The sequence below is a fragment of the Aplidium turbinatum genome, chromosome 11 (assembly GCF_918807975.1).
Source record: "Aplidium turbinatum chromosome 11, kaAplTurb1.1, whole genome shotgun sequence".
NCBI classification, from domain to species: Eukaryota; Metazoa; Chordata; class Ascidiacea; order Aplousobranchia; family Polyclinidae; genus Aplidium; species Aplidium turbinatum.
The window spans coordinates 8,161,929-8,188,616 of NC_137482.1; the positions used below are offsets into that span (position 1 = coordinate 8,161,929).

The 26,688-nt window shown below is 38.9% G+C and overlaps 2 protein-coding genes across 3 annotated transcripts; one reads left to right on the forward strand and one right to left on the reverse strand.

The window, feature by feature from the left end:
- The first annotated feature begins 632 nt into the window (after window positions 1–632).
- LOC145779354 (anaphase-promoting complex subunit 10-like) lies at window positions 633–4,590 on the forward strand. The gene is made up of 5 exons (XM_082590917.1): window positions 633–2,076; window positions 2,648–2,738; window positions 3,126–3,246; window positions 3,522–3,626; window positions 4,255–4,590. The coding sequence occupies exons 1-5, from the start codon at window positions 1,887–1,889 to the stop codon at window positions 4,402–4,404; spliced, it is 657 nt and encodes a 218-aa protein (XP_082447043.1). The 5' UTR covers window positions 633–1,886; the 3' UTR covers window positions 4,405–4,590.
- Window positions 4,577–26,253, reverse strand: LOC145779353 (teneurin-3-like). Of its 2 annotated transcripts, none has more exons than XM_082590915.1 (34): window positions 25,988–26,253; window positions 25,160–25,264; window positions 24,732–24,910; window positions 22,376–22,613; window positions 21,855–21,956; window positions 21,376–21,573; window positions 20,814–21,014; window positions 19,503–19,691; window positions 19,025–19,174; window positions 18,487–18,700; window positions 18,033–18,152; window positions 17,533–17,815; window positions 16,146–16,413; window positions 14,767–15,024; window positions 14,493–14,644; window positions 14,157–14,334; window positions 13,798–14,009; window positions 13,497–13,666; window positions 12,824–13,133; window positions 12,471–12,692; window positions 11,968–12,361; window positions 11,640–11,843; window positions 11,261–11,397; window positions 10,673–10,873; window positions 10,203–10,425; window positions 9,771–10,030; window positions 9,428–9,624; window positions 9,032–9,277; window positions 8,583–8,715; window positions 8,072–8,204; window positions 7,264–7,411; window positions 6,239–6,674; window positions 5,981–6,101; window positions 4,577–5,898 (listed from the first exon to the last, which is right to left on the reverse strand). In XM_082590915.1, the coding sequence occupies exons 1-34, from the start codon at window positions 26,166–26,168 to the stop codon at window positions 5,240–5,242; spliced, it is 7,422 nt and encodes a 2,473-aa protein (XP_082447041.1). In that variant the 5' UTR covers window positions 26,169–26,253; the 3' UTR covers window positions 4,577–5,239. The 2 variants fall into 2 exon arrangements, with proteins under 2 accessions (XP_082447041.1, XP_082447040.1); XM_082590914.1 differs by having other exon boundaries at window positions 19,503–19,724.
- Between the last annotated feature and the right edge of the window lie 435 nt (window positions 26,254–26,688).

Below are 26,688 nucleotides of genomic sequence, written 5' to 3' on the forward strand. Positions count from 1 at the left end.
AAGGATATTTACTTTACCATAATTTAGCAAATGGAGAGTCATTGAACAATAAAAAGTCTGTTAAATTGGCTGCTGATTTACTGATCCAAGTTCAAAGCATTGATGCATTTGGCAAATTGTTTGATATTGCCATTTCAGAATGCTCAATGCATGCTGACATTTTGACCTCTGCATTTGCTTCTGCTATAGTTCAAGAATTTCATATTGAAAGAGTGAGCCATCTGCTTAGTACACATGATTTAAAACCAGAGCATTATGTGGATTTAGCTGCTAAAAGCTATGCGATGGTTTCCAACTGTGAAGATCTAGTGAGAGTTGATTCCTTTTTGCGAAAATTGATTGACGATGACGACATTGACTTGAACGTCATTCTAAATGACAAAGCTTTTCGACAATTTTGCAAAATATCAATGTCTTCAACTTTTGATGACTCTACGTTAAAGTATCTCGTTGACAGTTACCACAAAATTCCTTCACACAGGAATTCTGCTTTAGCGAAATATATTTACCAAGAATTGTGCACAACGTTTAAATACATGTGAAGTTATCATTGCACTGATATTTTGATATATTGTATCACTTAGAGAATGTGCTAGGTTTGCAAGGGCTTAGTACTTCTAAGATTAATTATACCACGAAGTATTTTGCTGTAGATCCAAATCCCACTACCGCGTTCGTGTCATTCTTTTTTGACCTTCTTAGGATAGGTCAAAAAGTCTTCTGCAGTTATCAGAGAAAACTTGACTTTGTCATACAGTTTTTGCAGTCAAACATAGACCAATTGAGTTCAATGAATGAGAAAATGTAACAAGATAAGAAACTGCAATTATTTATATTGTGATCTTATAACTTGCGTGACGTGTCGCAACTGGTGTTTTATCCATTCAGAGTCCTGTGCCTAGAAGGATTTAGAAAGCATCAAAAATTGCACAATTTCTTTCAAATGATCACTTTGATCAGTCGTATCTGAGAGATGTTGAGACTACATCGTGACCGAAAAAGTCACGGGCAGCAAACCCATCATTCATCAGTCATCATTTCCCAGGCAGCAAACCCATCATTTTTACATTGATTTAACGTGTGCTGACGATGAATTAATGTAAAAATGAAGGATTTGCTCTGGGCTGGTACTTAATCTGTTCTGTAGTATCATTTGCGGTGAATAGCACTGATATTACATCCGCTTGACTTGGAAATGTTGTATTTTACCGGATTTGCATGGTAGGAAAAAATTTGATAATGTGTAAAAACACCAATGTTCATTAAGTTTTAACGGTGTAAAACTAAAAATTGTTCCTTACTGGTATACTGTATGCCTTTTTTGCAATTACAGTAGAATTCGCCTAACTCGACACCGGCTGACTCGACGTTTTGCCTAACTTGACACTTGGGGTAGAACAGAACTAACAGAACACAATGGGTTTGTACATACCAGTGCGGGTGACTCGATGTTTCGTTTAACGCAGCGTTTTTTACCATTTTTCTTCAGGTGTCGAATTAGGTGGATTCTGCTTCATATTAAAAATCGTTGTGCCAGAAAAATTTTAATCTGTGCGTTTTGATTTTTGTAATCTTGCAACTTATTTATGTGTGTTTGAAACAACAACTTCTGTTCCCAAATGCTGACCAGCTGTAGTTTTATAATGCAAGTAAAAGAACGAAAAGCCGTTTTCCATGTTTCATTAAGTAAAACCGTTCGTGATTTACCGGTCCAGCCAGTTTCGCGATTAATAAGTGAGATAAATTTCCTTTTTCATACGTTCAATTTTATACTTTTGAAAAATGCATCATGGGTTTGATGTAAGCTTGAAGATGAATGCATTTTGCTATTTATGTATGAACAATTGACAGCTGACATAAACAATTGACATGTTTATGTGTGATGAATGCTTACTACTTGTGCTTTGCGTTGTGTTCAGGCATTTGTTTGTAATATGGCGGAGGACTCAATGAAAGATTCCACTGCTGCTGCTCCTAACCATGCCATTGTGGAAGATTTAAAAGAATTATTAAAAACAGAAAGTCTTAAAGAGATTGGGTCGCAGGCAATATGGTCTGTGTCGTCATGCAAGCAGGGTAAATCATGTAACAAACTATGTGCTCGATTGTGCCAAGAAAACGATTGTGGAACGAGTACAGTACAATTTTTGTTAAAAATTTTCATTCCTGCTTAACTGAATGTACATTCAAACTTCTGCGCAATATGGTAAATACGTATAGACCTTAGGCTAGTATATTTATAACGTAATAGTTTGGCCAGAATCAAGCTGGCGAAGTGTGGGCTAGACGTTTTACCACTTGCAAAATCTTGGTTTGCTTTTGCTAAACGCTTTCTTCCAAGAACCATTATTATCAGAAGCTGTGAGTCCAACCTTTTCAGTACAGCAATGATCTACATCCGACCTCGCTGTGTTTATGCTACCTAGCTACAGCTGCCGCTTTGCAAACACGAATCATTTTCAAATTAAATCTTCAAAATCTCGACGGTTCCAAATCTGGTTTTCCTGTTTTTTTCTCTTTGATCAAGAATAAAAGTAGTAGCCTCAATGGCCATTTGCAGCCTACGAGTTCTCTTTCAAAAAGTTACAGCAATTATGATTTTGCACTGATATTGGCAGCTCTGGCTATTTTTGATCTTTTTTTAAAGGTTACGGAGTGAATCTACTGCGTGACAATAACTTGGACACTTATTGGCAATCAGATGGAATCCAGCCTCATATGATCAATGTGCAGTTTAGGTCTGTATTTCCTTTCGCTGTTTTGTTTTCTGACCTAACTGTCAAATTTAAAAAAAAAGAATAACAACTACGTAATGAGTTAGATGTTATTGACCCTAATCCTGGAGGAATCCATCGACTGATAAATTGTTAGCGGCTCGTACAAACACCGATGCTAAGTTGTAAATGAACATTGTACACGCGCATATGGTACATACGAATTATGTTTTTATATTTTAAAATTTTTGTTTGAAACACTGACCAGTGTTCTACGTTATTTCAAGAAAGTAAGAAGGGTCTTCTAGGTTCCACTTCCAGCAGAATGATGTTGAGAGCTGTACCAGCATACGCATTTGTCATTACATCGCACATCCGGAATTAGACGTTCAAGTGACTTGTCTGTTACAGGCACAAGACGGGGGTGCACAGTGTTGGCGTGTACACTAATTTCAAAGCTGACGAGAGTTACACCCCTAGCAGATTGTCCGTGAGAATTGGAAATGACTTCAACGACCTACACGAGATTGAGGTGCAGTCAGCAAATGAAATCAGCATTCACTGTTAAGTAACAGACAAAACTAGGATTTTTGAATTTTAGATGCGTTGAATTTATTGTTTAAAATTATCTATCTTTAATGTATTGGTTGTTCAGAGACTTGATCAATGACAACTTGTTTGAAAACTTCCATTAACTAAAAATTATTTTTATTGCTGAAGTGCAGTTGAATTCAGACGAAGATAATTTTTCTACTTTTGTCAAAGTTGCTTCCAATTAGTTTTATCACTTTCTTTGTTTTTCAACAGCAAGTTGAAGTCAACGAACCATTGGGCTGGGTGTGGATAAAACTTGGGGACGACTCACAAACAAAACCTATCAGAACTTTCATGGCACAGATCGCGGTCTTGCAGGTAAGTTATCTTGTTCAAGATGGTATCAATGTCACTTCAGAACTCAGTCGGGGCAAAATTGCTAATTATCCATCATTCTTAATATACGCTTTATTTTGTGATAAGGGTACAGTAGTTGTCTTGTTTTCTTTTTGACATTTCAAATATTGTTAACTACACTAGTTGTGCCTTGCCTGTCTATGGTACAAAAAATTAAACTCTCTCTCGAAACTATACGTAATCAAAAAAAAATCATTATTGTCATAATGGAGCGCTGTGATAAAACAAAAACTCTCACAGGGGCTGAGGTGCACTACTCGTATCAATCGAGTCTTCACCTTGTGGCATCATTGCATTAACCTCCTAATATCAGACCCAATCAATGGGCGCTAGACCATCTTTTTAACTGGAAACTTTCACCCTGACTTAAAAGTTGATGTACCAGATCGAAGTGAACATTGACTGAAAGTAAATAATCGATTGAGTTTCGGTGTTGGGAGCATGATCGTTGTTTGTTTCAAAAGTGGACACAAACGACCTGTTTTAGCCTGATGCTGCGGCTTCGCTGTAGTTGTGAAATATATTCTACACTTGTGAAATATTCAATGAAAGGTTTGAACTTGCAGTTGACAGAATTTTTCTTTCGCAGAACCACCAGAACGGACGAGATACTCACATGCGGCAGATTAAGATCTTTGCCTCAACGAAAGGCAGCGCTTCTTTAGACAATGTGCTTTCCGGATGTCGGCTACCTCGGTTTACCAGTATAGACATGTCGCAGTACAGCGTGGTCAGGTGACAACACCCGTACACCAGCAATGCACTTTTTCTGTGCACTTGCAGCCCACCAGAAGACGTTATTGAGCCATTCAGAGTGCAGTGAACGCTACCTCGGTTTTCTGTTGCTGCATATTGTTGTCATCATCGAGGCTGTAGAGTTGGACCGGAATAACGTTGTCATGACGCGCGTGGACGTTTAAAACATGTTTATTGTTTAGCTATCGCTGCAGTGTACTTGCAATTGTCTTACAAACAACGTTTATTGGCAAATTGTTTCAACATATTTGTGTAGCTTAGGCTAACAGTTTTTCATGTTTTTCTTAAAGTGAAACACAAGAAATCAAGCCAGAGGCTCTCAACCTTTTTACTATTTGTCGACTTTCCAGATTCTGCACATCAAATTCATCAGCATCTGTGCATTGTAAAACATTGTTGAGAACCTCGGACTTACATAATGGCATACGAGTATCGTGACGTCATGAATGCTTGCGAAATCGTACATTAGCTTAAATACACAATATTTGCAGTTGCAACACGTAAATATGGCATCTTTAATGCCTTCTTCAAGAAATAAAAATATCACAGTGGCAAGAATAGTAACACGGCCAATACGAGACAAGGGAAAAAGAAAAATAAAGAACGAGCCTGTTGTAAAACTCATGGCTGCATATAATATGTTTAAAGAAAGCTGTGCGACAGCAGTAGCTGAAACTACTCTCGAATGAAAGGAAAATTACCATCTCACAAGCTGAGCGGCTTGACGTGACAGCACAGTGGAAGTTTTCAATTTTAAGAAGCACACACTTTCAAGATTTTGCTAAAGAATTTTCCTAATAAACGTTTGATCAAATGCATCACGTTTTTCTCACAAATTTAACATTGCGGCCGGAATCTGCTAGTTCTGGATAAACATCGGGACTCCAAGTTAATCGCACTGTGTACGACGTTAAAAATCCACGCGAAAGAATTTCTCGCGTTTCAGTGGGCGACCATCTAGTCCATAACCCGGCTTGAATTTTGTGTTTCTCCCTGAGCCAAGCTTCGCTCTCCGCTCGGCTGAGAGACTGCTCCATGATCTTTTCACGCTGTTGTGAAAACTCCCCATCTGGATTTGAGTCTTCATCATCGTCGACGTACACGATTGAGACAATCGCGTACCCAGACTCAGCGTGAATCTCGTCATTTTGCAGCAGAACAGCGATAGGGCTGCTCGAAGTGGAACTGTCATCATACGCGCTTTGAAGTATTTGCTCGTGTCCTGGCTCCAACTGGGCGGTCTGTTGATCTTTCGCCAACGTGGCGGCAGACTTAGCAAGATATAGAGTTGGCTTGCCTTCCAACGTCAGACTCATTGCGGCTGAGACTGAATCGGAATTCGTTCCGATAATGACTCTAGCTCCGTCGATGATCCTACTGAGTCGTTTAACGTCATTTGTCGCCGAATCCACGACTTGAGTCGAGACTTGACCACGATCAATTGATATCACCAAACCTTGCGCAAAGAGAGTACCACCTGATAAAATGAAACCAAGTTTTAAAAAAATGACCAAGGGAAAGTCATAGCATGCGGCAGTCGCGTTGTAAATACTACTCACCCGGAGTAGAGGATGCTTCAGTGCTATAACTTCCTGGCACCAACACAGAAGGCGTAGACGTTTGAAGACTCATGTAGGTTGATAAATGATGCGATAACTGGCATTCAGCACTTGATTTGTCCTGTAAGAAAGAAGAATAATTATCGGTCTATCAAAAAAGCGAATCCTTCACTGATCTTCAGTCATGATTAGATGTAGAAATTTTAAACGTCCCGTAAGGTTTTTCTAAGCTACTGAACAAATCCATTGACGACCAACCTTTTGCCTCGATGCAATTTGAGGATCTGGAGCGACGTTTTGAAGTTTAAATCCAAGGGCATCCAGCCAGCTATTCGTATCGGTCATGTGATTGTATCTTGGCTCAGAATTGATCGGATCTATTACTTGATACATTTTGAAAGGCAAGGCTGTTGCTCGGGCATTCTTCAACAAAGCTATACCCGATGACGTAAATTGACCAATTAGAGCATCGTACTCAACGCCGTGATGAAGCTTTCCTGAACTTTGCTCCGTGGTTGTTTGAGAATTGAGGGGCCGAGCTGAAGAAATGCCTGGCACATTGAGTGGGGACAGCTCACTACGATCGTTGAAGTGAATCAAGCCCGTTGTAAAGTCGTAAATCCCTCCTCGAAAACCGATGTGCAGATGGATGCTGGGTGCCGAATCTTGCACAACTTGTCCAAACGGTGAATATCTATAATAAGCAGAAAACTTCCATGTTAGACAGGGCAAAAATAAATGAGCATTAAAATGCAGCGAACACGGGCAAGGTAAAATTTAGAATGCACCGAGGAGTAACGGGCCATTTCAATTTGGAATATTGTGATGCAAACTTTGACATATGAGGCATGGAAAGGTTTACTGTGAGAAATATGGTGTATATTGACAAGTTACTTCATGTTGCTTAATGAAAGTATGGCAGCCTTAACGGAGAAATTATTGATATGAAACAGTGTAACGGACCAAAGTTTGGGCTGGAGATAAAAATGATAAGGACTGGTTTAAAAAAAATATCAGTAACGTGAAAAGCTTGGAAAAATTCCGCGAAGAGAAATATGACGGGTTGAAAATGAAGAGGCGTGATTTGAAGCAAAACCGGTCAACCCCCGCTTTAAAAGCTGGCGTAAAACAAGAAGTCTTCACCCTGAATCGGTTGTTGTGAGTGATCTTAAATCCAATTTTGGTACAACTTTCTCTGCTTGAACGGGTTTATTTGGTTTGATCGCCTTTCCTGACAACAGCTGTAGTCCTCCTCCTTCACGTGAAGTTAATAGTACACTTACTTGATTTCTTTTGCAACAAATCCGGTTCTATCCAGTGCAGCCATCGGCGTTCCTGACTGGTCGCATACAACCGACCGCGTGATCGCATCACTTCGATCAATAGCAAACAGGTGACCTTCTACGTCATACCGCAGTGTGGTGACGTGACCTACAGTATAATACATGTTTTTAACCGATGTGAAGGAATTAATGCAATAAATGACATTGAAATCATTACCGTACTATTGTAAGCAAAGCTACAGTATTTTCAGTACGGTAAATTAAGCCACACCAACCAAATAAACCTTAACTTTCAAAGATCCCAATTAGGATGAAACAGACAGTTAAGGTCTCTTTGAATACAGTGATTTCAATCACCTGCAATTTTTTTTAAGCTTCAGTCGCATAGTGCTAAGCTTTGGGAGATTCTTGAATATTTCTAGCGAATAAGAAATAGGCTAAACTGTGCGTCGAAACGAAATTTTGTTTGTCAAATTTGTTATCCTGCACTGGGAATTTTACATGCTTTCGACGTGTGTTTTGTTTCAATCTCATAAAGAAAAAACTTTCTTGACTGGCAAAACAATTACATTGCTCACTTCGGTAGACTAAGATTTCAACGTAAAGTTCTTTGGTTTTGAAGAAAAAGCTATTTCGTTTTGTTGTGAATCGAAAATATTAATTTGATCAGCAATATGAGTGTTCTTGGCAAAATTATGGAGACATTTTGTAACATTTCGTTTCGACAAAAACTATTTTCGAACAGCCATATTGGTAGGTTATAATAATATTTTTTTGCAATGATTCAACATCTGCGGACTGCACTTACCTGAAGTTGCGTTATAGACGTGGGTTAACCTGGTTGGGTTCGTGACGTCACCATACAAGTATCGAATCACATTCCGGCGTTTCACGTCAACTCTGGTTGCCATGCGACCAAACCCATCATAGCCGTAGTTTATCTACAAAAATGAATTAACGTGTTAACCGTGTAGTTTCATCTCCTGTCAAAACGCTTCCACAATTTTGTCTATTTTCAAATTTTCAAGGTGCTTCAGACACAAAACCCAAAAAAAATTCTTCATCATTTTATCATTGCTGTTTTTTGTTTGAGGTAATTTTTTGATTCTGAATTAAAACAAGAAATAAATTAGCTTTTTCAACATCTTTCAATACCTCACCACATGTAGGTTACATAATTTTGTTCTGGCGACAAGTTTCTCAAGAGAATCAAACGAAAGGTACAGTAGGCTACTTGCAGCTTCGAAAAATGACAAATCTTTTCCTCAACATAGATTTCAATGAATGTGCTGTTACGAACACCTCTCAGTATAACGAACCTCGTAGCTGTTGTCTAATCTGTAAGCTTTGATCAAATGTCCCATAGAATCGTATTCAAATACTTCGTTTCCTCTTTGGCGCAAAAAGCCATCGTCGTCAAACTCGTATTGAAGATCGCCAAACGAAGTTAATCTGAAGTACGCAATTAATTAAACGAATGAATCACACTAATAGAAAAGCAAAGACCAGTTTACATCAACTCAAATACTGCTTCATCAGTCTCTGCCCCCTCTAGATAAAGCATAATAGCCTCAATTGTGTAGGCCTACTCTCACAAAAGATTGATCGTATGTTCTTTTATTTGGCCCTTTCGTAGACATCTCGAAAAATACTCAGCACTTTTTACTACTCCAAAGCAGTGTGCTCAACTCCTACGGAATTCATACAAAGAATGCGCAGCACCAACTTACGCTGCAAAACAATGTTCAATTTTTTTGCCATTTCTTACCTTCCTTGTCTGTCATATCTCAGTTCATTTCTGGTACCGCGGTGCTCAACTCTGGTAAGTTTTCCGTCAACATCGTATGAGTAACGCCACAGCAACACCCTATTTTCCGCAACAGTGTTGAGCGCACCACTCTCCGTGTAAGTGTAATCTTTCCGTGAAACGTTTCCGTACATTCCCAATTTCACATCTTGACTTGACACCCTCCCTCCGTTGTTATAGTGCAGTGTCATATGAAACACGATAACGCTGAAAATTAAGACAGTGTCACAAAAAGCACTAACAAAGAAATTGGAATCATTACTTAAATCAATATCTCATCTTAAATAAAAATGAATATGAGTCAATAATAAATTAAAATTTGATACTTTGTTGTTTGATTGCTTTGGCTTAGCCTACCTATATGCGTGCATTGCAGTTTCAGTTATTTTTCCATTGTTATTCAGTTCTTTAGTCAAAGTAACGTCTTGATTGCCGATAGCGTATACGTTGGTGGCAAGATCGATGATTCTGTAAGGCCCGAACGTTGTCAGTTTTCCAGAAACATCGTTGTAAGAAAGTTGCTCTGCTGAGAGTCGAGTCCCGTTCACTTTCACCTGTTTTGTGAAAAAAATCCAGTTTACCAATCGAATAGTTTGACTATGACCAACTAAAGCAATTTAACGTGATGTGGAGGACTGCAATCTGCACCAGCTATCCCACTTGGGAATAAAGCCAAAAGAATAAAGTTTGTTAAGCGTACCTCGAAGCTGCTCGGTCGTAAGTTGACATCATGTGTGTAGTCGAACATTGCAAGGAGGCCACCATCCACAGTGGAGGTGATCACATAGCGCTGAACCAGAGGTCCGTTTCTGTGAAACCGCATCGTACAGTCCTTGGTAGACACAGACACAAGTTCTCCGGATTGAGGGTCTCGAAGCATTCTTGTACGAGTAGAATCGTGAAGGATTTCGGTCATGTGACCATGTGCGTCATATCGATAGAGAACTTTTCGCTTTTCACCTGTCATACAAACGTTTTATCATGAACATCTACCTATCCATAACAGCCATGTAGGCGTAGCTCACTTTTTCTGGTATTAAAAGCTACTATAAGCCTATGTAAAGAGTAGAACATTATAATAAATATCAGCTCTTGCGCTGTGCTTTTTTCAATTCAAGAAATGTGTAGATACCTGGATAATGAATGGAAAGTACGTTTCCTCTGTCATTGTGATCTTGCACAACAGTGAATACGTTGTCAGGGCCGTTGATAGTGGTTCGAATGAAACCAATTCCTATTCTTTTGTCGATGGTGTACGAAAGGCCGGATGGAATAGCTAGTCTTTGCAAGTTAAAGCTCTCATCGTAAGTGAACGTATATCGAATAGATGTTCCCGAAAAACTCAAATGCGCAATCTGCAAAAACACCAACAAACATTCTTTTACAAACACTCCGATCTGTGGCGTAATTGTGGGCTTGTGTGAAAGAATCTCTATTTTTGATGCTATTGCTGTACTGTACTTTAGGCGTAAAATGTAACACAGGGGGCCTGCTTTCTCACAAAAGGTACCTCGTATCAATGACTCCTCTATAACCACAACTGCGGGAGTGGTACTGTCTATTGCATCAATACAAATAAGATATAAGAAAGTACTGTCCTACCTTATCTCCGTAAGTGTATCGCCACACAGAACCATCAGGAAACGTTGTGCTTTGTAAATCTCCTTTTGCGTCATATCTCGCTTCTTCGTTGTCTGGACCTCTTTGCCACGTCACAGCGTGTCCGCTTGCGTCATACGTCACATTCACTGGTGTAATACCTCGCTGAGGCATCCATAAAGTCGGCAGTCCACGACTGTTATACTGTGCAAAACATCAATCTTGTAAGTTTTACGTAACTTAGACTTAGATGTGATAGGCTACAGGTAGAAGTAAGATCAGGGGTACCTTTGGACCTAAGCCCAGGATGATTTCAGGAGCCCGGAGCCTTTCCATGGGGGCCGGGAAAGTTGAAAAAAATTACACGATACTTTTTTGTTTTAGTGCATTTGCATTAAGCCCAGATCACTTTGGGAAAACTCCTGTTTATTGGGAGAACGCCACCTCTTCCCTCTGTGATTTTACTTTTCTTAGGTATTTCTTAAAATGTGGTTTTTAGAGGAAGACTATCTTGTTTTGACTCGAGAATATCATTGGTACCAGGACTAAAATAGCCTCTCAACAGCCCTGAGTAAGATCGGCCGTCTGTACCTTCACTCGCAGCATAAACTTGGTATGATCGTCATATATCTTTTCCATCATCATGCCTTGGGAATAGTCAAGAGACAAAATGTTTCGTCCATTCACTCGCATTCGTTTTCCTAGTAAGACTTGCTCGGGGGAATAACCTGAAGCATAAATTGAACGGTCTAAAAAAACACGTCGAAAAGTTAAAACAAAAATTAGCTTTTTAGGCACGTCGCTCTGGACTTCCGCTTCCCAAAATTTTGATTAAAAGGTTTAAAATTTGCATGACTCATTGAATTCAATGTTAGTTGTTATACAAGACACCGCAGTAAATGCAAGTAAATCTAACAGATGTCTGGATTTCAACTCAGCACGTTTCTAAAAGTAAAATGGAGAAACTTACCAACTTCTCTTTCATTTCTCGTTTGCCATTCAATTTTATTTTCTAGCGGATCTGAAGGAAGCTGAATAGTTCGCTTCGCTAGAAACGGGGCGGTCAATCCCAACACAGGATGTGGCTTCGTTTCCAAACTCAACTCGGAGTTGTCAAGATAGCGTACTGATATGGAGTTGTCGGTCCAACGCTTGTAAGTTGTGGTCATCCCACCTAAAGATTAATCATATATTTTAATACAAAGAAAAGAAAATCTTTTGACGAGGATTTGAAAACATTGGAGCTGAAAGCTACCATTGTAAAGTTAGGTGTTTTGCTTGGTTGTAGCTAAACTGACCTTCTACTGTAGTGATGATGTCACAAAGGTATCCAGGTTCAGTTGTAATAACAACATCGCGTCTTCCAACCCCCATTTGCCCAGAATCGTCTCCAACCGACGTCGCCGCTGTTTGCATCGTGACTGTGTGCTTCGTGGCATTCATTTTGCTGTGTAGCGACGTCACAGCTCCAGTTGATGACGTAGCACTGATGACCCGACCGTACGCGTCATAGACGTAAAATGACGATGCGTGACGTCCTTTCACCGAAGAGCGGATTAAACCAGAATCTTCTCCTTCGTAAGTCAACGCAAGAATAGGAAAACTTCCGTACGACACTTCCGTTAGGGAACCACTTTGGCTTACAACCAATTCAAGCCGGTTTCGATTTGGTAGAATCACCCTCGCAGGCCGCTAAAAAATAGAATTGAAAAAATTGAGTTTCACAAGTTAAGCTGACTGTTCACTCAGTGACTCAGAAATTTAATGCTTGAACGGACTGACTTGTTGATTGACCACTCACCCCACCAGCAGCATACTCTATGCGAAGAGTGTTTCCATTCACGTCTGTAATGGTGGTTAACAGTCCCTGGGTGGCGTAGGAGAACCGGTAAAGTGGCGTTCCAGTGATGACGTTCTTTGTTTCAAGATGGCGACCGTTTCGATCAAATGTGTAAATTTGGTTTGTGTCGGGATTCGAAACGCTGTACTTGTGGTTGGAAAAGTCAGGCACAGAATGAAAGACCTGTTTATTATATTTTGGGGTTAATTTTTATACTGGTTTAGCTTTTTCCAGTAACATAACGCCACTACTGGTGAAACAAATTGTCTTCAAGCTTAACACTAACAGTTAGTTCATGATAGTTGTATTTTTACCTTCCGGATTCTCAAGTTTAATTGGTCGGCGATGTATAAGCTTCCGTCTGGACCAACAGCAATAGCGGTAGGATTGTTCAATAAACCACTACGGGCAAAGTCTCCATCGCCACCAAAACACTGGCACTCTTGCACTGCACAATCGCAGTTTGACTCTCTGCCAGCAACAGTTGATATTCGACCACCGTGAGGGTCTACTCGACGGACGCGATGGACAAATTTTTGATCTGTTTCAGCAATGTAGAGGGCGCCATCTTGCGACGACAAAGATATAGATGTCGGTGAAATCAAATTAACTTTTCGAGCATCCCTGAAATCAAACAATTGAAATCGGTTAGGAAACATATATTTTATTGGTTATTGGTTATCTGTCATTTTTCTAAGGAGAACTTTAAAACAAAAACCTTAAAATTTGTTGGTTCTTTTAACCTATTCATAGTGCACATCATTTGATAAGTTCCCTAGCACTACTGAAAGTCAAGTAAACATTTTTTCTCCTTAGCTCCTTACAGTTTGCCCAAAACAACAAAATGCAACAAACCAGCTACATTTACTGATTAGTGGTGATAAAACCTATTTCAACATACAACTGCATTGAAAACACGTAACTTATTTTGTAAAAACCCTATCCTATATTTGGTTTGGTTAGTTAGTTTTTATGTATCCTACATACCTATCGTCAAGGTTCTTAGCTACAGCCCGTGCGCAGTGAGTCGGAACTCCCGCAATCAATGAAGCTTGTCGGCTAACAACGTCAATTCTGATCACAACGTCACCATCCAAAACAAAGAGGGAACCATCCATCGGATTAATTGCCAACGCTGTAGGAAAGTTTAACTCCAGCTGAAAGATTTACAAAGTTATAGTTATTAAAGCAACAAGGTATTTTTTGTAAAAGTCTGAATGCTTCAAATATAGGTGTAAATTCATTAAAATCAGCACATACTGTAAGTGGTTTGGTGTGATGATCTTACCTGGTCCAAACTTATGCTTTTTTGGCAATGCAGTGGCCGGGTGCCGGATACCAACAAACTACCAGCAAATGTATCGATTGTGTTGTCAAAAGGGTCAATGGTTCGAATGCGGCTACCGTCAACAAAATACAGTCGTCCGGTTTTGTCAATGGCTAATCCTTTTGGTGAAGATAATCTCGCTGTCGAAGCAGGCCCACCGTCTCCGCAATTATCTAAATGAAAAGAATGTCAAACACATTGTGGTTTTATGTTTTCAGAAAACATGACCGTAAATTACTGTGATTTATTTTTTGCAAGTGTTATGCTTCATAAACAACTGTCAAAGGCAAGATGATACTTTTTCTGTTATCTTTAAATACCTTGCTGCAGTGGATAACATGTCGCTCCAGACCCTGCCACTATTTGATGATTTGTTCCCAAATCACGGGAGTGTCTCGTTTTGGGCATACTCATTCGTCGCAACTTGTAAATTCGCTTGTCGCTTGGATGCGAAAAATAAAGCGTTCCTCCCACGACTGGACTGACAGCCATGTAATACTAAAAGAAAAAAGAAGTTAGTTTGTTGGTTTCAAAGCAAAAAAAAAAATAACTGAGGGTATTATTTACAAAATTAGAGCTTATACTTCTACTAATAATTTCAATACGATATAGTATTCTGTGAGTATTCTAAAAGATAGCAAGTATATCTTGCTCACTTTGGATGGAGCACTTCTCGTACTGTACAAGCTTGTAGCGTTGCCACTGGTGTCAATCTTGCGTATAAAGTCGTGATCTCCTACGTAAACATTGCCAATCGCGTCAGTTGCTAAAGCAACTGGAGACATGAGTTTAGTTTGCTGTGATGGACCTTCAAAACAAGAAAACGTCGTTAAAAAATAATCCTCTGCTACTATCGTAAAAAAGTGCATTCTTTAAACGAGAAATTTTCCTAAAAATGACTTTTAGACATTGCTCCTTCATAGCACTCACCATCGCATCGATCGCATGTTACATGCCTTGGCAGGCCGTTCCCCATCAAGGTGATCATCATTGGAGGTTGCTCTTGAAGCCTCATTTCTCCTCCATTACCCAGATGGACCACCCCTTTAGCTGGGTGATACATGTGATGAACATCGAAAGACCAAAGACCAATGGTGTTGTGTTGCGAGGGATTGTATCCTTGCAATGTTCCAGTCAATCGTTTCCATATTATGTTGGAGCAAGACTCGTACAAGTACCCGACCATAACTAAACAACAAGGAAGTTATGCTGTTGTAATTTGCCATCGTTGCCATGTATATTTTTACCTTTAGCTTTGCATGACAAGACAGCACATTCGATAGGGCTTTACAGTAAACTCTAAAACAATTGCAACAAGTTTAAAACAGCTTATTGAGCAATCCACAATTATTAGTTTATTCAAGATGCGAGTTTTTACGACGTCATCAAGCTTCACGGTCATTAACGGGACAAATCCATTAGCGCGGCAGTCGTTGACGTCACCTTTGAGCGACAGTGCTTTGCTTCAGCAAATCTAAAACGCCAGCCGCCTTCAGTTCTTGAAATAAGGTAGTTTTGGTGTTAAAACTCAGAAAATTCAGTTTCTGTTGAAACACGCCACAAGCAATGAGATGCTAGCTAAAACATGAATTGAATTTGCTTTTTGAATAAGTTTTACAATTTTAGTTTGGTGGTTCAGTGGTTTAATTGCCCTACTCTAGAATGGTACTTAATTCCGTTCCCACTTAGCACTCAGCATTGAAAGGATAGATTTAGAGTAAAATTGTTTTTGACTGCGTTCCTTACGGCTGCGCCAAGAACAGTTGCGCCTATCTGACCGCTATACAAAAACATTCATTTCATCATTCTATTTCATTTAATATTTTTTTCTTCTTTCTTTCGAAACCTTGTATCATGTCCAAACACAAGTGAACGTTAGTGTGTTTTGCAGCAGGTATCGTTTGTGGTACAAATTCGAGCAACCTAAACTTTTCGATAGTGTCTTGGCTTGCTTTTCGTGAGAGCAGATATTGAAAACGCTTTCCTTCTTCACACGCTTTGTATGCTCAACCCACTGAATTGCTTTCGCATATTCAAACACAGAATGAAATTTCCAAATCTTTGATATTTTGTTTCTACATTTGGGAACATTTTGTTTCGACGCAAAGATTGTTTGGTTTGATTTTGTTTGGAATTGAATTTCCATGTTAAAAATGTTGTTTTTTTCAAAAAAATTCTTTTCAAGACCTGAGCCTAAGTGGGACCCTAAAAATTGAAGAACCAGAATCGTATAGCCAACTTTTGTCCGACTCCACAGCCTTGGTTGCAATTCGAATCGTTTCTTTCAGTTCTCAACAATAAGAGCTCACCTTCTGCCTTGACGTTTCCGTATACCATTTGACCGTAAGCATCTTCACGAGACCATTGGAATGTATATTGCAATTCCGGTAATGGTTCGAACTTCTTTTCAAATTGCTTTCCTTGTACAGTGATCACCACATTTACTTGTCGCAAATTGGCTGGTTTGTCGCCAGAGATTAAAGATATAACCAAAGTTGATTCGTAGCCAGCTGCTCTGCTGCTCAAGTAGACCAGCGATGTTAGAGTGCTTGGAAAACTGACAGACTCTCGTATCGCCTGAGTAGAAGAAAAACAATCAGATATGACTAAGACAGCTAACAGAAAGGGTAATTGATTTAACATCCAATGAACCTTGACTTCGTCTGGCAGGCATATGTAAAAAGCAGGAAAAGAATAATTAATTTTTAAAACGCCCAATTAAATCCAATAGAAATGTAAACATATTTTGCGTTAAATCTTTACTCCAACTTGTTAAGTGATACAAACTTGCGGGAAAGACTGTTGATTGTACGTGATCAAAAATTGCACAATGAATGGGTTTTAAAACCCGTGTTAGCTGCATAAGTTTGCATATACAAATAACGTGCTGTGAAAACTAGAAAGATATAAACTTCATTCAAGGTATAAAGTGCTGTTTGCTCTATGCTCATTACCAGCGCCCAGGAGCATAGTTTGACTGTGGATGTGGCGCTATATAAATATTGTTATTATTATTACTCATTGGCCAAGATTAAGATATCCAGCTGACATTGCATTCTCACCACTGATTGCCTTTCTGAATTTTTTACACCAAATCAATAAACAATTGAGAAGCCAACATAATAGAAACGTGTACACAAACGATTGGGCGGTCTTAACTTGAAAACTAAGACATCTTGTCATAGAAGAAGTCAGTAAGGCATTTTCATCCCTTATATGTCTCTCCAGATCAACTCGCAAAGCTTACAAGTTACAAAATTTGGCAGCAATTTGTAGTGTTAATCTCGTCAGACTGGGTTCTATTGTACTTGCACTTCGTTATGCGGTTCAAGTTACCAGTTAACTATTGTAGCGGTCGCAATCGAAATAGCAACTTTTGTGAAGTTCAATACGTGATCCAACTACATCCTGTTACGCGATTGAACTTGAAATTAAGAATCGTGTGATACTAGCATAACGCAAGGTAGCAATGGCATGACTGGTGTTCTCTTTCGTAAAACGATCGAAAATTTCTAAATTTAGCATTGTTTTACTAAAAGTAGAAATGTTACAATGCTCATAATTTTCAACTTTACAAAAGTCTATTTTAATTATAATAAAACACCTCATAACTACTGAAGCTCTAATATTCTATTTTCAACACTGTAGCAATTTTACAGCGCACTGTTCTCAACGCAACAGCAACAATAACTATACCTGTGTCTCAGGAATAACAGATCCTTTTTCAGAGCAATCTGCAGCAGTGTACGCTCTCACAGAGCTTGTCAGAATGGCAGAGGCTGGTACTAGAAGCTTGCTTGCATCACAGATTTTACTTTTGGCATCAGACTCAATTGGTTCGCGAAGAGTACGCATGGTTGTCAGAGGAGCGATGACAAAATCATTCCAGGGAACAAAAACAATGGTGGAAGTACGCACGAATGAAGAACGTTGGAATGTGAGGGTGAAAGATCCACCGCCGTTCACAAGGAGATCAAACCTTAATATTGATAAAAGTTTTAGTTAATAAGGAAATTTTTGTAGCATTAACCGGATGTATCATTGAGCTTTACTTAGGTGAAATAACAATAAAAGGGTGTAGAGTTTTGAAGCGTTGTTCTATTTTACTTTGCAACAGTGATAGATGGACTACTCCATGGTCTATTTAAAGTCTTTTATACTATTGCAAGCAAGCATTCAAATGTTAGATGACTTACCATCCATCAGCTCTTGACTTGGTAGACCCATACTTTGCTTGGTCGGTTACCTGGACCACGACTCCTATCAGAGGTGATCCATCATGAGTCACTACTTTCCCGCGAACGACACTGGCCCGACTGCAAACACAAAGAGCAGCCAAATGATATAAACGATCGATCAACAACGTACGGAAAAAAACAACATATGAACCTAGGGTTGTTTTGAAGCTTGACATGTTAAGCTACACTGTTTACAGAAATTTTGAATAGAGCGGTTTTGGCACATATTTGTGGTTGCACATTTAGCGTTAGCTTAAGTTTTATGAATACGATGTAATTCCATGGGTGTGTGGATCTACTGCAAAACTAACTGATGAGATGTAATTGTAAGATAAAGCGTTGGCTTTGGCTTATATTCTTTGCAGACACACAATGCAATCGCCTATCACTAGCTTTGTTCCAGTTAACCTACCTTGCAATAATGGAAGAAATGTCTGCCTTGAGTTGCACTCCATTTCTGTGTACGAGGAATTTTACTCTATCATGAAACGACGCGGTTGGAAGATAACTTCTTCCATGGATCCGAGTGATTTCATGAGCAGGATCAAGTCCTCCTCTGCACTGAGTGGTTCGACTACATGAGCGATGAGAGCAACAATCTGGATCTTGACAATCAATCAGTGTGTCTAAAAATGCGCAAAAATAACCACAATGCAAACTTTAAAACAAATCTCACATTTGAAAACATGGAGCTGTTCAAATACTGTACTGTATATAACATTCTGGCAGAAGGGAATGTATCTCAGTCTCAGACACCTTACAGGGCGTCATATAGTTTAGCGAGCAATTTGGCGTCCGATGGTGGAACAAGGTTAAAAACTAGTGTGTGATATTTGACAAGCTACCAGCTTTATTACTTTGTTTTTCAGTGAAATTTCCAAACAAAAAAGGAACAGTCAACCACCTTAGACTTTTACTATGTTAAGTTTATCGATAGCGCCTTTTCTTACCCAAGTCGTTGTCTTTACCATCAGTGCAATGAGTTTCAAGCTTAGCAGAACACCCTGCACCTTTCCATCCGCTTCTACACGAACAATACCAACTTCCTTCACCGTCCAAGATGCAATTTCCATGCCCAGAACAATCATTGGGACAACCAGCTATAAAACAATATTAAATTGTTTACAAATGTAAACCGAAACTACCTCTTCAATGACCTGCAGTGTTGTCCCCGAGTATAGTACATTAGCAAAAGAAAATATCCGTCTAATTATTATGCACTTTCACATTCACCACTAACGTTGTGACTTATACCCACACAGCTAAAAAGTTGTAGACCAGTTATGAATGATTCATACTGCGGGCAATCGGTAACGAAAACTTTTTATTGGCAAATGCAACGTCGAAATTATTTCGAACATCCTTGCATCTCTCTTGGTGTTTCACAATGTCTAAATCTAAAGTATTATTGTAATTGTTTTCACTTACAGAAAGTGCACAAGTCGCCATTCCACCCAACGTCACAAACACAAATTCCTCTTATGCAACTTCCATGTTCTTCGCAGCGTCCGTGACACTCACGCACGTCGCATGCGTCACCAGTCCAGCCGTCGTTACAACGACATGCTCCATCCACGCAAATCCCGTGATCGACGTCACAGGCCGGTCTGCATGTTGCTGTGGAAGGGATTTCATTTATCGATTCCAGATCTTCTCCGATGTGAAGGTTTTGTGTTAGATATGGTTAGGATTGAGTTGAAATTATAAGTGATTCAATGGTGTGTGGATTACAGTGAAGTAAACAACGGGAGTGTGATTATGTGAGTTTTTCCGTACAAGACAGTTAGTGAATGGTGAAACAGTACCGACGATAAGCGGTAAAACAAACCAAATGAAAATATGGATATGATAACATGGTGTGATGCAGTGGTGATGGCAGGTAGCACAGCAGTACACCGGACAATCCAAATCAACACGACAACGGGGTTAGGGTAACACAGCAAGCACCGGGAGAGACACATGAAAGGAAAGAAAACAGAACCGTGATTACTACGATGCAACAACAACCAAAACTAATGGGTTATCGTTTACAAACTGTGCTTTTGTTTTAATCTGCTTGAGGTGGCAACACCACAGGGCAGAGATTTCACAAGAAAGAACACAGTCTGTAAACGGAGATGGATCTATTGACAAGCACTACAACCAAACAATCTCCAACTATAAAATTAGTCTTTTATATTTTTACTCGAGTGTGGCATACCAACTCGAATTCAAATGTAAAAGACAATTTTTTTGCTTGATTTACTTTCCAAATGCACTAGAACTAAATAGCAAGCATGTCCACAAATGGAGCTACAACTGGAGATAATTCTCCAGCAACAACGTATGACCACAATAGTGCAACAGGCTGAGAGCATTGTTAGCCTGCTCGCACAATTTGTGCTGTAAACGTAGTCCATGTATCTTTGATTGAACAAATCAGCTAATACTTGCATGCAAAATCAAAATGACCATGATTGGCAAACAAAACTACCATGTAGCATTCAAATTTAAAATGAGGTGAAACACTGATGAAACACAAACATCTTTGAAATTCTGTCATCATTAATTTCAAACGCCTGTTAAATTAGACTTTGATGTTACTACAATACTGATTTTTAACATCTTTAGAATTAATTTTCTACAAAAAGTGAAACAACAAACTTCACACACTAGACTCCATATATCCCACCATTTTGTGTCAATCAAAAAAAAACTAAAATGGCGAACTTGCAGTCAAAGTAAGATTCATATAATTACCTGTACTGCAGTCGCTACCGGTCCAGCCTGGCTCACAAATACATTTTTTTGTAATTTGATCAAACGTGCCATGTCCATTGCAATTGATCAGACAAACGGTGTCTTCTTCAGAACAAATAGTTCCCTTCCAACCTCTATCGCATCTACATTGTCCGTTTACGCAAACTCCGTGTCCGGAGCAGGAGGAATCGATGCAATCAACTTTAAAAAAACAAATATAATAAAGATAACTCTAGATATTACCACAATAGTAGCTTGGTGACGTAATATCATTGACGCCTGTGGCTGTTTGTGGCATCCGTAGTATGGTAGAAATAAACCACCAACAACTTGATAAAATGGAAGAACTATCGTCAACCTAATGCAGTCTTTCATTGGCAGTAAATAGATTGGTAATAAATTGGTATACGATGAATTAGCGTCAAAACTTCGAAACAGAGTTCTCGTTGTTGTGCCATAAAGACACAAAAAAGATACAATACTAAGTGACACAAAAAGATAGCTGACAAGCAAAATACTGATTTTTAAAATTAAATATTTGCACATTTGGGTAATAGCTAACCTTCTTGGCATGATTCTCCTTTGTACCCCCTTTCACATACACATTCCCCATCAGGCCCACACTCCCCGTGCGTTCCACAATCTGGCACAATGCACTGGTCGGAAGGTATGCCACAATCAATCCCTTTCCATCCAGAAAAGCAGATGCATCTTCCATGAGAATAGGCTCCGTTTCCTCGACAAGTCACAGTGCATGACACTGAAAAAAATCAATTTTCAGGTAAAACTATGGTAAAGTGCCAAAAGCAATATATTTCTGTGATGAGTAACGGTATACTTTGCATGAAACCTCTCACAAAACTACAGTACTACAGTAGTGACAACAAAACGTTGGAGTGTACAAGTTCTCGTCTTCGTTCGTCGTCTCATAGAAGCCTATGATAAGTAAGCTGCTGATGGCTCACGCTAAACAGCTCAAAACATGCGGATGAATATTGAATATACAGTCTTTGCAACAAGAAACTCAAAATTATGTCACACCTTGAGAACAATCCTTTCCTTGGAAACCAGGAAAACAATTACAAATTCCTTTAACACAATCACCGTTGTTGCTGCAGCTTCCAGGACACTTTGCTAATCCTTCTACAAGCAAAAAACGAACTGATTAAAATCTGCTTAAGTTGGTGTTTAGAACTTGTTAAAAACCAAGAATTCTGTCTGATCGAAAAAAAAACATGTTGAGATAGACCAACTAATCAAACATATCGTTATAAATGTTCAAACATTTTTTTCTCCAGGATATTACAGATCTATTATCACAAGATAAGCGATTCCAAGCAGTGTATCGTTTCCACAAGGTGTTTATCAAAAATTTTGCACTTGCTTATTTTGCGATCAAAACATAGGCCAAGTAGTCTTCCACCATACAACATTTGTCATGCTTTTTTTTATCACCCTATTGACCTCTTAATTTCCATTTCAAGATAGGCTGGGACAGTTAGAAAAAACAAGGCTATTTTTCCTGAAATCAATAGTTTAGTTTTAAAGATGCTTCATCTTACTGGATTTAGATGCAACAATAGAAACTACTTCATCCTGATTTCCGTCATTGAAGATTGCCAAATGCCACGTTCCAGCGTCCAAGTGCTCGACAAATTTAACATTCACATTGGAACTGAAAGTAGTCGTACTACGTCGTGACCTTTGACCTGACGTTGACAAGGCAACAGCGGAAGACGGTGACGTCAAGGTGCGAGTGGATGGGAGCAAGCTTCCATCGACTTTTTGAAAGAAATCAAACTGCAATATAACATGATTGAAAAGACATGCGCAGTACAAGAGATTGATGGGATAATAAGTCAAAAGTCAACACTTCTTTTGATGCCTTTTACATCGTAAAACATCAAGTAGAAGATACTTTTTAGCTTTTAACATCTACCGTACATTGTGATTTGATAGCATTCAGTTTAGTGACCAGACTGTTGAACCATCGTTGAACACCGGTCAGTTTCTTCAGAAATTGTTGTGATAAAAACCTGTCTCAAAGTGAGACTTCCCCTCGGCAGTAAAACCAAACCAGATGTAACGATAAAAAGTTATGTGTCCAGATAGCGAAAATCTATCAAATGATGTCACAACGGCGTGACAGGACAACCACCCACGAAGGCGACAACAAAGTCTTCTGCGGCAATCTTTTGTGTAGTTACATTGATTAAACGAAGTCAGACAGTGAAATTGCACACATTTCGGGACATGTTGTAAATAAACAACTTGGCCCGCGAAGGGTCAACGCATAAAATCCCTCCCAGTGATGCACTGCACTGAAGTGCTTTCGGATATTGTTGTGGTTCGTTCCTAGTAAATGATGACGCGATGTTGATGTACTTGTTAACAAACATGTCTTCTGTGACCCTCTTCACTTCTTAACCAACAAACTTGTCAAGTTGGTCAATTGCTGAAAGTTTCAATCAGCTCTTACATGGTTCTTTTACACGGAATTCAGCCATGCGAACCCCCTCCGATAGTTTAGAAATATCCAGATAAAAAACATGGTTCATTTTTACATTAATTCAACGTCTGTAGACGTCTTAGACGGTGAAAGAGGACCAATTTGGATAGCAATCAATAACCCAACCGTGGGAAATGTAGTTGTTCATCGAAACTGATAAGTGTTTACTTTATGGGCAATGGTTATGCTCAAAATTTAAATAAAGCAACTCAATTTCTATATTAATTAACGTTGCTTTTAGTTTAAAAATCATGGCATAAACATGATTTTTATGTTTCGATATACGTACTCAGATGAAAACTGTCAGACAAACCAGACCTTTGACATGACGATAGTTTGCAAATGCATCCCATTTTTTTTATGCGTCGCTAAAGTTCACCCGAGTAGCCTAAGTGCTGTACATTCCGTCATAAGTACAGAAAATTTTAATTTATTGACTACGTTCTTTTTTTTAGAAAACCATACAAACATTGTATTGCAGTTTCCGCGTGATTGTTACTATTATTTGAGTAGCATCACCAGCTCTATTGCAACAGAATGTTTCGTTTTCGCAAATTTTTGACGTTTTTCGTACTTTTTAGAAAAGTCATGCAAAATTTTTGTGAAAGCCTCTGTCACGAACAAGTCAATTTTCGATCGAAGAAATGCCTCGCATGCAACTCGAAGGGCTTGAGACAACAAGGCTTCAGGTACAATACAAACTATAATTAAGCAACATACTGCTGTGCTTGGAGTTATATTTACGCCTGACGGGAAAACATGTTTAAAAAAAGTAAAAACGCATAAAGGTCAGAAGAAATGAAGAAAAAAAGAGGATGCAAAGTTTTTATTGTATACCGTTGTTTCCATGTCATGCGTTGGAAGAGTTGGAAACACCGCTATGTCCGAAGAAATTCACTCGGTAAAAGCAAAACTATTTGGAGCTGGTGCTGTCTTAATAAACCATGGTAGTACAAGCATTTCATAACGCTGAGAAAACACGCGAGTTGAAAAAATACATTTATTCAACCACGACCAAAAGGACACTTGCTACATCCATGTTTGGTGCGACATTCACACCAACCACTAATCTATGAGGACTGAGAAGTGACAAGAGATAACAATAAGTCCGAAAGTTGACAGAATGTTTACATGCAATGGAGTTATTACAACAGCTTTTGATGAGCAAATCGTGAGCTTAGACCTGAATCAACTTCAAAATGACTTGAACATTTTTTGTTCTACTTTATTTGTATTTAACAAGCTACAAAACTTAACAAAAAACAAATATCAAAGCGTCGTTTTGTGTTGCGTCTGCAGTTAACATTTTTTAACAAATAACTGATTGATTGTGAAACATTGCTGAAAAGATATACAAACAAGCACAAAAACATTCTTCTATTATAGATTGAAAGATTTAAGGTACCAACCTTTGTATGAGAAGGTCGAAGGCCTTTCCTGCCATAAATAGCTAAAACTGCCGACGAACTCACAGTACAATTGAATTTTAGGTTGGAAGGTTCCTCCAGATAGACTTGCACCCAACTAAATGACTTTGAAGGAGCTTCCAGGGTTATCGTTCGTTGAAGTTGCAGTTCGATTGTTGAAACTAATAAAAATGACAATTCATTAACAACGGGAAACAACTACAAAGGAGTTGTATTATATTTCTCACTTGCAGTTGCATGTAGCCCATAATGATACAAAACATAATTCAAAATCAGCGCTATATCAAAGCAACAGTCATCAACACACGTGGTAAATGTAGCCGTCAAATTGCAAGGCTCGCTCCAGAGTTCTACGATTAGCCAATTAAAACGTAATTTTTAGAAGTTGAATGAATCATGTTTCAACCTACCGTCCTGCTTAGTCACTTCTTTTGTTTGTGTGGAATCACTTGCTGCAGCACATGGTAATGTCTCTGGGGCTAAAATCGCCGATTCTGGGTTGTTGAAATTTTGAACTGTAAATGGAAATATAAAATCGTATGTAGCACGACTGACAGATATGACTTATTTTCATCTAAGCTTGAGTTGAGAATATATCGATGTTTACCGCACACAAATCAGCAATCAATTGGGTAAACACTAAACAGAGCCAGGTAACAGTAAACAATGGCCCCCTGTCAACGTTGTCATTTAAGCCTCACTTTCACAAAAGGCTGAATAGATTTGCTAAATTTTTAATAAAATTTTAATAGTGTTTCAGTTGCTGTTTCATCGAGCTGTCTCTACAAGCCAAGCGACAGTGACAAATTGCTTTTTTTTTCAAGATGTTATCTCTCTTATCCAATGCCTGGTTTTATCTGATTAACATGTCACGCTAGTTAAGCAATATGCCCAAGCAGCACTATTTTATATTTATTCAACGTTCTACTATAGTGTATTGACTGCAAAAGATCAATTGTAGGAGCCGTTCTCTGAATACATATTGCATCTTATGCCAGCTGGAGCCATATCGACCATAAATCATTCAAAGAATACTCTGGAATGCATTTAACTTCCCAGCAATCTCTCAGCATTGTGGATACATTACTGTGATTGAGCATTGCAATAGATGGGCCAACATTAACAATGAAACAAAACAAAACGGAAGATCTAGTTGAATATCATTTTAACTGTTTTTTAATTTAAATTCCTAGCTACCCAACTCGCATTTCAACAAACTTAACGTGATTGTTACTTACCCATAAAAAAAGCTGAAAGGGCAAGAAGTAAAATAGAAAGACCCATGAAAACTATGGCTACGCATTTCCATGAGCATCTAGAACGACATCTAGATCCAAATTTCTTTAAATTTCCGTCTCTTCTTTGGTGCAAATTGGAATCGAAATGATGTCGTCCACCAAATGAAGGTCGTTTGCTCATAAACCGAGCTGCTGTATTGTTTCCTGTTCCTCCTGGAGCAACACCGGGATTGTGGGAAGAGATGGAAGTCGACGGAATAACGGAAGGGTACCCAGCAAACTGAGTTCTACAAAACATCACATGTATTGTCAAAAACTTAATTATGTTCATGTGATAGAAATTTCACAAATGTGATATCCGTGTAGCGTCATTGCTTCTCAGAAGCATAGAATACCTTGCACTGTGCATTCTCTTTAATAAAACTTTGCCCGGCTTTGAAAGATGAGAACCAGACGTTCACCTGTTAGACCCGCGCTTGTCTACGACAATGCATTGTAACTGAGATAACAAGATAACTTTAAACTAACTCCGTTACGGTTGACTGATGTAGCAAGGTCGCGGGTCAAAGAGCAGAAACTGATATTCTGTAAATTTTCTAATGCCGGTAGTTTTACGAAACAGAATGGCGTTTTTATAATATTGCTGCGCGATGTGTATGAACGCTTGAAGTAGCGCGGTTGACGGTATCTATAAACAGAAC

Coding starts and splice junctions, on each gene's coding strand:
- LOC145779354 (XM_082590917.1), top strand. CDS start 1,887: ATGCTTACTACTTGTGCTTTGCGTTGTGTTCAGGCATTTGTTTGTAAT. Junction 2,077..2,647: donor TGTGTCGTCATGCAAGCAGG/GTAAATCATGTA, acceptor CTTTTTTTAAAG/GTTACGGAGTGAATCTACTG. Junction 3,247..3,521: donor ACGACCTACACGAGATTGAG/GTGCAGTCAGCA, acceptor GTTTTTCAACAG/CAAGTTGAAGTCAACGAACC.
- LOC145779353 (XM_082590914.1), bottom strand. CDS start 26,168: ATGAGCAAACGACCTTCATTTGGTGGACGACATCATTTCGATTCCAAT. Junction 17,816..18,032: donor AAGTCAAGAGCTGATGGATG/GTAAGTCATCTA, acceptor ATCAATATTAAG/GTTTGATCTCCTTGTGAACG. Junction 11,398..11,639: donor GAGAAATGAAAGAGAAGTTG/GTAAGTTTCTCC, acceptor TTTATGCTTCAG/GTTATTCCCCCGAGCAAGTC.